The sequence below is a fragment of the Mustela putorius genome, unplaced genomic scaffold (assembly GCF_011764305.1).
Source record: "Mustela putorius furo isolate JIRA1106 unplaced genomic scaffold, ASM1176430v1.1 tig00000487_pilon_pilon_pilon, whole genome shotgun sequence".
NCBI lineage: Eukaryota > Metazoa > Chordata > Mammalia > Carnivora > Mustelidae > Mustela > Mustela putorius.
Genome location: NW_025421399.1, coordinates 480,222 through 493,742, shown reverse-complemented (window position 1 = coordinate 493,742; position 13,521 = coordinate 480,222). Strand labels below are relative to the sequence as shown.

Here is a 13,521-nt window from a genome sequence, read left to right as displayed (position 1 = left end):
TACTCCAACATTTGTATTTTCTGAGATGCAAAGAATCACATAGAATGTCAGATTCTTATTTTGTCTTTTAATTTTAACTTCTAACCCAGTTTCTAGACCTTATAATCTTTCTTAGTTCTGGCAATGACACAGTTGTTCTCCTTTTGCGGGGTGGGATGAGGGATGTGGTGGTGGTCAAGGTGAAGAGAAAAAGAATGCACACAGGAGTCAAAAGAAACTGAGAACAGGCTTTGCCACTTCATAGTGGGGGTAGAGATTAGGAAAAATGACTTCACATCTCTGGACTTTAATGCCTTATTTATTTCTTTTGTAAAATTAAGATAAGAATATCCACTTTATAGAATGGTAGGAAGGATTAAACAATATTTTTGATAAATCCCCCAACACATATGGTAAGTGCTCAATGAAGAACTTCAGAATCAAGGAAGTAAGGCAGGAAAACCACCCCCATAATCGATAACTCCAATAACTCAGTGCCCCATTGAGTTCCATGACCAGGTTCTTATTTGGGATTAAAAAAAGATTATTGTTCATTTTAATTTGTTTCTGGCTTATTGAACTCATCTCTCCTGGTCCAGATCAGGCAAAGTTCAGGGTCATCCTCAAACTGATGAGCTTCTCAGAACAACCTATTGAAAACATCAATGGCTACCCAAGTTTGAGTTGCATCCTGATGGACAGGAAATAATCCAGGCTTAAATAACTGTATGGCAGGTGTTTGGCATAGTGCCTGTCACATAGACTGTGCCAGGAGATGCATGTACAATGAATGGACTTGTTAAAGTTTTATTGTTCCTCAAACTAATTTTCAAAGACACACAACTGAAGAAAGAAGTAATGTGAAATTTTTGGTAATCGAAACCCAGCAAAGAAGCAGTTTCTTCCCTGGATAGGGAAGGCTGGGTTACTCTTAGCCCAGGTGAGCACCACTGTGGTCATAGGGATTTATCTCTTTTGTCACTCCTGTGACCAAAAGGAGCAATCATGCCTTCAGTGTGAACTCTAGTCAAGGAATAAACCTCTGATGGCCAAAAGGATTTTGTTCTTTGAAAAACGATGAAAAGCTTCTGACTTTCCATCAACAGACAAGCTGATATCAAAGAGCCAGGAGGCACCTCAAATTCATCAACATTCCTTTAATGAGGCGGTGAACTCTTAATGGTAAACTCAACAGCTGAGTAACAGGCTGATGTTATAACAATAGGGAGAGAATCAAGGCACTGAGGTCAAAGCATGGAGCCAACACCCACCTGGGATGGGGGTATAAAAGGCCCAGGAGGGAAGGAGGTTGTCAGACTCAGTGGCTTGGCCTTTCCAGCTGCTCTCAACCTTCTGTGCAACCTCAGCCTAACACCATGACTTCCTGCTACATCAGCTCATCCCAGTGTCCGGGCAGCACCAGGTTGCCTGCCCCAACAAGTGTCTATGGCCCCTCCATGGACCTTGTGACCCAGCCTGGGGCAGAGGCCAGGGCTGCCTCCCTGTGCCTGTCAGCCACCGTGGCACATGCCAACCGACCACGTGTGGGGGCGACCCCTCTGGGAAAACCCAGCCTGTGCATGCCCTTCAGTTGCTGCACCGCTTGCCCCTTGCCAGGGACCTGCAACATTCCTGGCAACATTGGAGTCTGTGAGAACTATGCGGAAGGCGCCCCGAATGGCCACGAGAAGGTAACCATGCAGTTCTTGAATGACCGTCTGGCCAACTACTTGGAGAAGGTACGCCAGCTGGAGCGGGACAATGAGGAGCTGGAGACCAAGATCCGAGAGTCGAGCAAATGCCATGAGTCTACCATGTGTCCAGACTACCAGTCCTATTTCCAGACTATTGAGGAGCTCCAGCAGAAGGTGAGGTTTAGAGTAGCCTGGGGTGTGCTGGGTCTGAGGAAGGTAAGGGCTTGGGAGGCAAAAATTTCCTGAAGGCTCAAGGAGCTTTGGGTTCTTGGATTCTCTCGTATATGAGTGTAGAAGCTACCTGAGCTGGAGCCCAGAGTATGACGTTTTGTGTGCGAACTGTCTTCCTGCTTTTCCTCAGATCCTGTGCAGCAAGGCCGAGAATACCAGGCTGATTATCCAAGTTGACAATGCCAAGCTGGCAGCTGATGACTTCAGAATCAAGTAAGTAGGGCCAGAAGAGGGCTCAGAGTGACTCCTTCCTCCACCCTAACTCCCAATGGCCGAACACTTGATTAACAGAATTATTGTCTTATGTCGTCCTTTCTAAATTCACCAAACAAAAAATTTAATTACAAACAAAACTAATAGAAGGTGGATGAGAAAAAAATACCACCAAGTTTAGCATGTATAGTATAGCCTAGAGTTAGCCTTTCTTCATTTATTTTCCTAAAATGGAAGACAAGGCTTCCTGAGCTCACTAACTGGGGGCAGAATAAGGTGACTTCCAGAATAAACTGAGCAAGGACAGTCACTGAATTTCATATGTAATTAGAGGATCAACTTACAGATGGGCCAGGGTCCAGATTTACCTATGGGGCCTCAAATACCAGATATTTCTACTAAACAAAGATCAGAGATAGAGAAGTAGTCCAATACAAGGAATAAGGGAGCAAAGTGCTGACTTGGCACCTGGTTGTTGCTTATTCTGGTGAAGTGATAGTAGCTGGTGTGAGTCCGGTCTTGGATCCTAAGATACATTGTCATAGGGAAGCCAGGTAATCTTTTGGAATCAAAGTTGCCTCAGTGCCCGATGGCAAAATGATACCCACTAGGAGTGCTTTGCTAGACCATGAGCAGAATGAGTAGAGGGGTGGAGTTTCATTCATCTCTGAGGCTAGAAATGAGCACAGTGAGCAAATGAGAATTCTGGTTGGTGAAGGAAATGGGAACGAGGGGCAGCTGAGAGGGGATGTCCTTGGCGTCCTGCTGACCTTACATTTCCTGTGCTGGAAGGCATGAGAGTGAGCTCTCCCTACGCCAAATGGTGGAGGCAGACATGTGTGGGATGCACAAGCTCATGGATGACCTGAGCCTGGCCAAGGCTGACCTGGAGGCCCAGCAGGAGTCCCTGAAGGAAGAGCTGCTCTGCCTCAAGAAGAACCACGAACAGGTCTGGGCCCAGGACTGCAGACCCTTGGGGGAGGGCCCTGGACAGGAAGGAGAGTACTGCTCACCTTGGGGCTCTAGGATTCGAACCTAGGCTCAGTTGGCATCGGGATGAAGAGTTCATCTGGGTCTGGGAGTCAGGCTGACTGTGTGGGAGGTGGTGGAAAGAGAGTTTCTTGTCTGTAAAGGTTTGCCTTGTCAGTTTAGGAAGGCGTCCAAATGGGCTCTTCCCAGTGGACCGTGGGCAAGACCTTTCATATCAGCACACGAGTGGGGGCACCCCTCAAGCTATTAGTCTGGAGGAGAGGTTCAGGTGCCATCTGCTCTGTCCAAAGCCCTTTCCTCACTCAGGATGTGGTTGCTTCTGTTCCTGCAGGAAGTGAGCATTCTGAGGAGCCAGCTTGGGGACAAGCTCCAGATTAAGCTGGACGTGGAGCCCACTGTGGACATGAGCAGGGTGCTTCAGGAGATGCGGTGCCACTATGAGGCCATGGTGCAGACCAACCACAATGATCTGGAAGAGTGGTTCCAAGATCAGGTGAGGACACTGCCTTGGAGCAGGGAGGGACCTTGGCTTTCCCGTGGGAAGGTTGCTGATCATGTCTCTGTGGCCTTGTGCTTCAGTCTGAAAGCATCAGCAAGCAGGACATGTCGTGCTCCGAGGAGCTGCGGTGCTGCCAGTCAGAGATCCTGGAGCTGAGACGCACAGTGAATGCCCTAGAGGTGGAGCTTCAGGCCCAGCACAGCCTGGTAAGGTCCTACACCCACACCACGCTGCTAGTGCCACAGACCATGGCCTGCTAGTGGCATCTTTCAGGAGTCCCACTCATCAGTTCCACTGACAGGCAGAACTCAGGGACTGGGTCCTTCTGTCCTTGGGGAAGGTGTCTTGCTGTCAAGGTTAGTTTGATCCTGAAAAGCGGTTCCTTTTACAAGTCAACTCCACTTTCTTTAGAATAACATGTGGAGGTTCAGGCACTCATTCATTCCACAAGATTTCACTGGGTTTCAACTTGTCAGGTAATGGGAATCCAGGGATGACCAGGACACTGCTCCTCAAGCTAGATTTTTTTGTGAAAAGTCATGGTGACGTTGGCGGTGATTCCTCTAGAGTTGTGGGAATGTCCTGTCACCTCTTGGAATGTGCCCCATGGTGAGACTGGCCATGATTTTCACTGCTGAATTTTGGGACATCTTGGTCTCTAACCCCATTATTTCCCATTACAGAAAGACTGTCTGCAGAACTCCCTGTGTGAAGCTGACGCCCGCTTTGGCACCGAGCTGACCCAGATGCAGGTGCTGATCAGTAACGTGGAGGAGCAGCTGTCTGAGATCCGGGGTGACCTGGAACGGCAGAATCAGGAGTACCAGGTGCTGCTGGACGTCAAGGCCCGGCTGGAGTGCGAGATTGCCACGTATCGGAAACTTCTGGAGAGCGAGGATTGCAAGTATGTGTGATCTAGGCACTTGGACAAATCATTTGTTCAATTCTAATGAGATTCTCAGGGTAGTGTTCTCAGGCAGTGTTGTCTACAAAGAAGAAGGCAGTCTATGCTTCTGCTGAGTGACCCATTGCTCTGTCCTCTTCTTATACTATGCATTGTTGAGAGAATGTGAAGGGAGTGACTGTCCACTGTCCGTTGCCAGGTCTTCCTTGGGGCTGCTTGGCTTAGCCACTGACTGGGGAGAGCAGATATGTAGACATGTGGCTACACTTCCAGCAGGGGATTTGAGTATAGTCTCCAGCAAGACTTGCTTTTGCTCTCTTGTCAACCCTTCTTTGTATTTTCTATCCTGTAGGATAGAACCTGATTCTCATATAGAAAACCTCATTCTGGAAGGCATTTTAAGATTACTCAGTCTAGTCCTAGGGATGCACAGTAGGGGTCAATGGCCAGGGCTTCTGTTGGGTCCCTGTCCTGTAGTTTTGGAGTGGGGACTTCTTCTTTGTTCTCCATCACATATCACTCATTTCCCATCCCTAACTTTGTTCACCTTTTCTATCTTTCCACAGACTCCCTTGCAATCCATGCTCCACCTCTGCCTCCTGTGTGACTACCCCCTGCGCACCTCGTCCAAGCTGCACACCCTGCAACACTTGTGTGCCTGGGCCAGCCTGTGGAACCAGCATTGGGAGCCGGTTCTGAATGCCCATGCACCAGCAGGGGCGATTAAAGTGAGGGGATGCCAAGGAGAAATGTTTATTATACATCCAGGCAGTATGGTTTCTAACTATTGCTGACTTTCTCTATGCAGAGGCCTTTCAAAGGCCACAAGATATCCGGAGAAGTAGAATCTTAGTTGAGAGTCTTCCTTTTTAGCTCTGAATTTTCCCAGATCAGTTCCATGACCTTAGTGGCTGGATCCCAGCCACCAGTGGTGGCTTGGGGATATCTACATTGGAGAGACTCTGGTATAGGATCAGATTGAGGAAGTATCTTGGAGGAGAGGATAGGGTGGGACCCGAGATTTCATTTGCATTTCAAATACCAATTTTAGTTTGAAAACTTTTCAGTTTGTGACCAGGAAAGTGAGGAACAAACTTCTGTGTTTGGGATTCTTCCCAATGTACTAATTATCACATCTCCAGCCTTGGGTAATGGTTCTTGCAAGGGGGCAATGGAACTAGATACTACGTATCTGACTACTTCCTCTTCTACTTCCTTTCTCCTATCCTCCTGCCTCCCTGCCTTGGAAGTGGCTCCATTTCCTCTCTAGGGTTAAATGGGAGCTTCCCTTGTATCATATCTGAGCCTCTTCACTCAGAGTTTCATCTCTGACAAAGGACCAGGCTTGCCTCTTGCTATGTAAAGGGAACTTTCAGATTAAAAAAAAAAAAAATCTTCTCTCCAGAAATCTCGACTCTCCTAACAATTATCTGGTTATATCTATCTCTTCATCTAATTTTACAGTAAAATTTGAATGCTAACTTTATTTTTTCTAGTACTTTCTCCTGAAATATTAAAACCTATTGATTAAATAGGTCACACTGCCTTGTGTGACAGACTTGATGATGTAGGGTAATGGAAAATACAGCATTACGATTGTTTCAAAATTTTTAGTCTTGCTTACTTTCTATGCCCCCACATCATGTCTTCCTACCCTCTCTTTCCTCATCATGATGCCACCACATTGGCCAGTGCATTCCTTGGACATGCCTGAGGCTGGTGCCTGTTCTTCTTCCTCCCTGGAATGCTTTCTCCCTCTTTCTTGTTATTCAGGCCTCAGCAGAAATGTCACTTCTGAGGGCGCCTGCTTGGCCATTGGTCCACAATGACCACAGCCTTGTCATCCTCTGTCCGGCTTACTGTCACCATGGTAGCTCTCAACAACTAAAATTGCCCGCTTCTCCATTGTTTTTTCATTAAAATGCTTCCTGGAGATTAGCATTTGTCCACTGCTGCTTCCCCAGAGCCTCGCTCACTGCTTGGTAAAGAGTAGATGCTTAATAAACATCTATTGAAAGAACGAATGTGTCTTCCTGACTTTATCTCTGACTTGTTACGGGGCTTGAGAATCATCATGTAATTCAGCGTTTCCCCCCTGCTGGGGAAAGATATGTCATCCTTCCTACTTACATCCTAGATCTGTCATGGATTCTATGGGTGAGATGACAGAAATTTAAAAAGTCTGAAAAGGAGAAAGCACCATATTAATTTCATCCAGAGCCAATGTCATATAAATAGGAATGTGAGTGCTGAGCCAAACTGCTCAGAGTTCACCCAGGGCCTCAGGGTTTTTCCTCTGGGCAGCTAAAATGAATTTCCTCCAGCAGCTAAATACAATCAGAAACAAAATGGCGCACTTAATAACTTGCTTTCCAGAGCAAACTTTGCTCTGGAAAAAGAAAACTTTGCTCCAAGGGGTAGATAGAGCCTTCTTAGCAACTCCTTTCTATTGAATCTATCCAACAACAGGGGGCCCAATTTTGTGGGTGCTCTTACTTCCTTTTTTCTTCCTTTGGATCCACCATTGTTGAAGTGATGGGAGAATACACTCTAGTCCCCAGAGGCACTCACTAATTCTAAAGGCTACTATGATTCTTGTAGAACTCCATTTTGGAGGCTTTGTTTTGGGGGGAATACAGATTATTACCATTTGCAGCCCTGTCTTCTAAATGTGGTTAACAGCTAAAAAAGAATAAGTAAAAAAAAAAAAAAAAAAAAGAAAAAGAAAAAGAATAGCTCCTATTAGCCTCACTGCTTCTCAGGTCTTGTGCCATCATCATAAAAGAAAAAAGCAACAAGGAGAAATGAAGTCACTTTGACCAACCACGTCAGAGTAAAGACAGGGATGGCTCAAGGCAGCCATGGGGACAAACTGCTTGTTGGCATTTTGGGCTATAGATACCAGTCCTGAGTGTGTCCTGGTGCTGAGGGGTGATGTTCTGGAAGAACTTCTTATGATATCAACTCACCATTTTGTCTGAAGTGGATTGACTGGCCTGTGTTGGGGCAGGAACAGGAGTCTTTCCAGAAACTGGTTTCTTTTTCCCCCCCATGAGCTGGAAAGCTTCCTCTGCAACTTTTGCTTTTTTCTGAGAAGTGAAATGAATGAGATGGGAACTGCTGTATTGGTGCCCACCCCTGGAGCACTGCCTTTCAGGAACGATCCAGTTTCCTACTTTTGCCCAGCGTCAGTCCCCTCACTTTGTAACTGGTGCATTTCTTTCCTTCTTGTGAAAAGCAACATCTACATTGCACAGAGCCTGCTTTGCTCTCTTCCTCTTTGATGGTTAAATATTTGAATATAACTGCACAGTTTAATTTAAAAAATATTTTTTTCCTTTTTAAAAAATTAATTTAATTTAATTTGTGTGTGTGTGTGCCAAAATTTATTGTTTATGCACCTCACCCAGTGCTCCATGCAATAGGTGTCCTCCTTAATACCCACCACCAGGCTCACCCAACCCCACCCCTCCCCTCCAAAACCCTCAGTTTATTTTAACGGCACAGTTGTAAAATGGAGTTTTATATAGTTGTGTCTTCTCCCACCCAATGTTAAATGCTGTCTTTTCTTCTCAAGAACAGAATACCACTCTCCAGCATTCTTGTAGGGCAGATGTTATAACTGCTTTCAAAATACGAAGCAGTGACGCTCACAGAAGTTAAATAGCTTGACTATAGAGGTAATTTGGCAAGTGGCTGATGTAGGACTCAGATCTGAATTTCACTGGCTGTAAAGCAACTCTCATTTTATCACGTAACACATTTATCCTCTGTTCCTTTGAATGAGTGAGCTGCCTTCTTAAAGAGAGACACTTATAAAAGAAATTGAGGTTGGGGGAATCAGGTGGTGGGTATTGGAGAGGGCACAGATTGCATGGAGCACTGGGTGTGGTGCAAAAATAATGACTACTGTTACGCTGAAAATAAATAAAAAATTAAAAAAAAAACATGAAACAAGATGGGATTGGGAGGGAGACAAACCATAAGTGACTCAATCTCACAAAACAAACTGAGGGTTGCTGGGGGAAGGGGGGTTGGGAGAAGGGGGTGGGGTTATGGACATTGGGGAGGGTATGTGCTTTGGTGAGTGCTGTGAAGTGTGTAAACATGGCGATTCACAGACCTGTACCCCTGGGGATAAAAATATATTATATGTTTATAAAAAAAATTAAAAATAACCAAAAAAAAAAAACAATAGCAAAAAAAGAAATTGAGGAAGGCACAAAAAGATGGAAAAACATTCCATGTTCATATATTGGAAGAATAAACATTGTTAAGATGTCTATGCTGCACAGAGCAATCCATGCTTTCCAAACAATCCCTTTCAAAATACCATTGATATTTTTCACAGAGCTGGAACAAACAATCCTAAAATTTGTATGGAACCTGAAATGACCCTGAATCACCAGAGGAATGTTGAAAAAGAAAACCAAAGCTGGTGGCATCACAATGGTTGACTTCAAACTATATTACCAAGCTGTAATCATCAAGACAGTATGGTATTGGCACAAAAACAAACACATAGATCAATGGAACATAATAGAGACCCCAGAAATTGACCCTCATCTCTATGGTCAACTAATCTTTGACAAATCAGGAAAGAATAGCCAATGGAAAAAAGACCATCTCTTCAATAAATGTGCTGGGAAAATTGGACAGCCACATATAGAAGAATGAAACTGGACCAATTTTTTAGGCCATACCCAAAGATAAACTCAAAATGGATAAGAGACAGGAATCCATCAAAATCCTAGAGGAGAACATAGGCAATAACATCTTTGACTTTGGCCACAGGGACTTCTTTTTAAGACACGTCTCTAAAGGCAAGGGATACAAAAGCAAAAATGAACTTTTGGGACTTCAAGATAAAAAACTTCTGCACAGCAGAGTAAATGTAAGAAAACTAAGAGGCAACCCACAGAATGGGAGAAGATATTTGAAAATGTCAATACAGATAAAGGGCTGGTATTCAAGATCTATAAAGAACTTCTCAAACTCAACACCCTCCAAATAAATCATCTTTTAAGAAATGGGCAGGAAAAGAAGACATCCAGATGGCCAACAGACACATGAAAAAGTGCTCCACATCACTTGGCATCAGGGAAATACAAATCAAAACCACAATGAGATACCACCTCACACCAGTCAGAATGGCTAAAATTAACAAGTCAGGAAATGACAGATGCTGGTGAGGATGTGGAGAAAGGGGACCCCTCCTACACTGTTGATGGGAATGCAACTGGTGCAACCACTCTGGAAAACAGCATGGAGGTTCCTCAAAAAGTTGAAAACAGAGCTACCTATGACCCAGCAATTGCACTACTGGGTATTTACCCTAAAGATACAAATGTAGTGATCCGAAGGGGCACGTGCACCCAAATGTTTATAGCAGCAATGTCCACAATAGCCAAACTATGGAAAGAACCTAGATGTCCACCAACAGATGAATGGATCAAGAAGAAGTGGCATATATACACAATGGAATACTATGCAGCCATCAAAAGAAATGAAATCTTGCCATTTGTGACAATGTGGATGGAACTAGAGGGTATTATGCTTAGCGAAATAAGTCAATTGGAGAAAGACAACTATCATACGATCTCCCTGATATGAGGAAGTGGTGATACAATGTGGGGGGCTTGGGGGGTAGAAAAAGAATAAATGAAACAAGATGGGATTGGGAGGGAGACAAAACATAAGAGACTCTTAATCGCACAAAACAAACCGAGGGTTATGGGAGAGTGGGGGAGAGGGTGGTGGGGTTATGGACATTGGGGAAGGTATGTGCTATGGTGAGTGCTGTGAAGTGTGTAAACCTGGAGATTCACAGACCTGTACCCCTGGGGCTAATAATGCATTATATATTTATAAAAAAATAAAAAAATTAAAAAACAGAAAAGAAATGGCCAGAAGACATGAAAAGACACTTCTCCAAAGAAGACATGCAAATGGCTAACAGACACATGAAAAAATGTTCAACATCACTAGCCATCAGGGAAATACAAGTCAAAACCACAATGAGATACCACTTCACACCAGTTAGAATGGCAAAAATTAGCAAGATAGGAAGCAACAAATGTTAGTGAGGTTGTGGAGAAAGGGGAACCCTCTTACACTGTTAGTGGGAATGCAAGTTGGGAATTGCAAAATTTTTAATTTTTTGAGAAACCTCCACACATCTTGGAAAATAGTGTAGAGGTTTCTCAAAAAATTAAAAATAGAGCTACCCTATGACCCAGCGATTGCACTACTGGATATTTACCCTAAAGATACAGATGTAGAAAAGAAGGGTCATAGGCACTCCAGTGTTCATATGCACCACAATATCCAAACTGTGGAAAGAGCTGAGATGCCCTTCAGCAGAAGAATGGATAAAGAAGATGTGGATAATATACACAATGGAATATTACTCAGTCATCAGAAAGGATGAATATCAAACTTTTGCATCAACATGGATGGGCTTGGAGGAAATCACTAAGTGAAATAAATCAATCAGGGAGAGACAATTATCATATGGTTTCACTCATGTGGAACATAAGGAATAGTATGCAGGACCACAGGGGAAGGGAGTGAAAACTGAATGGGAAGAAATCAGAGAGGGAGACAAAACCATATGAGACTTTGGACTCTGGGAAAAAACTGAGGTTTACAGAAGGGAGGGGGTGGGGGATGGGGTAACTGGGTGACAGGTATTAAGGAGGGCACGTGTTGTGATGAGCACTGGGTGTTATATGCAACCAATGAATTATTAAACACTATATCAAAAACTACTGATGTACTATAAAAAGATAGATAACTCCTTTCCTCAAAAATTTAAAAATAGAATTACCATATGATCCAGTAATTCCACTACTGGGTATTTAACCAAAGAAAATGAAAACACTAATTTGAAAAGATATATGCATCTCTATGTTTATTGTAGCATTATTTACAATAGCAAAGATATGGAAGCAACCCAAGTGTCCATTGATAGAGAAATGGTTAAAGAAGAGGTGGTATATATACACAATGGAATATTATTGAGCTGTATAAAAGAATGAAACCCTACCATTTGCAACAACATGAATGGCTCTAGAGGGTATAATGCTAAGTGAAATAAGTTATTCAGCAAAAGACAAATACCACATGATTTCACTCATATGTGGAATTTAAGAAACAAAACAAATGAACAAAGGAAAAAAAAAAAAGAAAAACAAAAAACCAGACCCTTAAATACAGAGAATAAACCAGTGCTTGCCAGAGGGGATACAGATGAGGAGAGGGTTGAAATAGATAGAAGAGATTAAGAATGCATTTATCATGATGAACACTGAATAACATATAAAATTGTTGAATCACTGTATTGTACATCTGAAAGTACACTGAATCAGAAAACAATACAGGGAGACCCTGCAATGTGAGCCTTGGATAGCCCCACTTTTCATACTCAGGGTCATTGATGTAGTATAATTTGGGAATGGTCACTGAAACCATATAAACCATTTGATTTATTAGTATAAACCTTACAGGACAGTGTATTATCAGTTCCTGAATGAGCTAATCTGCCCCCGCTCACTGCTGCCTAGTTCCTCCTAAATGCCTTGTCTGTTTTGAACATTTCATGGGTCAAATCATTTATCTGAGAAGGGGTCGAGGATGACTTTGAAGGGAGGACTATGCCATTAGCAGAGAAGGACTGTTCCCAGTACAATCAAAGTGATTGATTCTGTCATTAAATAATTCTATTCTTTTCCCAAAAGGACATGGGCTAAATACATAATTCAGTATGATCTGCTTTTGAATGCTCTGTAGGACTTTTCATAGAAATATGTTCCTAGATGAAAACAAACATTATCTTGATTTTGATTTGATTTAAGATGACAGGGTTTAGAATTCAAGGATTTTCTGTCCTTGGGGCAAGAAGCTACTATTTGGTTCATACTACATTCACTCATTCATTCATCACATAATTGCTGAGCATCACTATGTACCAGGCACAGTGGAGGATAAACTGAGTGTGATTGGCTCTGAGCTGAGTTCATTTAGTTCTTTCTTTCATGTTTTCATTGATTAGGCATTTCCTTTGATTTCTTGTGTTGGGAATTACAGAGATGAACAAGACAAAAATAATAAGGCAAAATCCCTGCTTCCAAGGGTCTTCCACATATGCTGGCAACAGAGCAAGCTATGGAGAGGATTCAGTGTGAGTGGAGAAGAGGAACACTGACTGAATGCTCTGGGAACCTGGATGAAGCTTTCTCTTGAAGGCAACTCTTCAGTTGAGAAACATGAATCCCCAGAGATACACTTGCCCCCAAGAATGATTCAGAATTAAGGTATTTAATAATAGGTTTTCAGTGTGAAAAATAATGCAGAGTTGTCAATATTTACCTATTTTTAAAGGTTTGTTTATTTATTTTTTTGAGAGAGAGAGCGAGAGCGAGCAGGGGGAGGGCAGAGGGAGAGCAAGAGGGAGAGAGGAGCAAACAGATTCTAAACAGAAAACAGAGCCTGATGCAGGGCTTGATCTCACAACCCCAAGATCATGACCTGAGCTGAAATCAAGAGTCAGATGTTCACCTGACTGAGTCACCTGGGCACCCCAATATTTACCTATTTATATTGCATAAAAACTGTGAAGTGGACCAAATAAATAGTTTGACAATGAGTTATTCAGAATTTCATATTTTCCCAACTTCCTAAAATCATCCACTCTACATGTTTCTACAATTGCATTTTTCTCCTTTCCATTAAACATACCTTTGCCCCAGAACAAAGTCAGTGAGAGATTTGTTAGCTTCACATCCATAGGACATGGTATCTTGAGAAGCTCAGAGAAATGGACTCCCAACATTGGAGGGAAATCCTCAAGCCTTTGGGGGCACATGATAGAGGACATGGCTCCTAGCCTAATGTCCCAAGGACCTCATCAACCAGAATCACCACTCAAAGATGAGACTGTGGAGGGCAAAGGGGCTTTTGAATGCTGGGCAGAACAACATCTGAACCCAACCAGTTCAGCACAAAAGTCA

General features: G+C 43.2%; 1 protein-coding gene across 1 annotated transcript; it reads left to right on the top strand.

Moving 5' to 3' along the window:
• The first annotated feature begins 1,318 nt into the window (after positions 1-1,318).
• On the top strand, positions 1,319-5,209 carry LOC101681693 (keratin, type I cuticular Ha8). The gene is made up of 7 exons (XM_004772752.3): positions 1,319-1,847; positions 2,035-2,117; positions 2,910-3,066; positions 3,439-3,600; positions 3,687-3,812; positions 4,290-4,510; positions 5,077-5,209. The coding sequence occupies exons 1-7, from the start codon at positions 1,356-1,358 to the stop codon at positions 5,207-5,209; spliced, it is 1,374 nt and encodes a 457-aa protein (XP_004772809.1). The 5' UTR covers positions 1,319-1,355.
• The last annotated feature ends 8,312 nt before the right edge of the window (positions 5,210-13,521 follow it).

Coding starts and splice junctions, on each gene's coding strand:
- LOC101681693 (XM_004772752.3), top strand. CDS start 1,356: ATGACTTCCTGCTACATCAGCTCATCCCAGTGTCCGGGCAGCACCAGG. Junction 1,848..2,034: donor TTGAGGAGCTCCAGCAGAAG/GTGAGGTTTAGA, acceptor GCTTTTCCTCAG/ATCCTGTGCAGCAAGGCCGA. Junction 3,813..4,289: donor TTCAGGCCCAGCACAGCCTG/GTAAGGTCCTAC, acceptor TTCCCATTACAG/AAAGACTGTCTGCAGAACTC.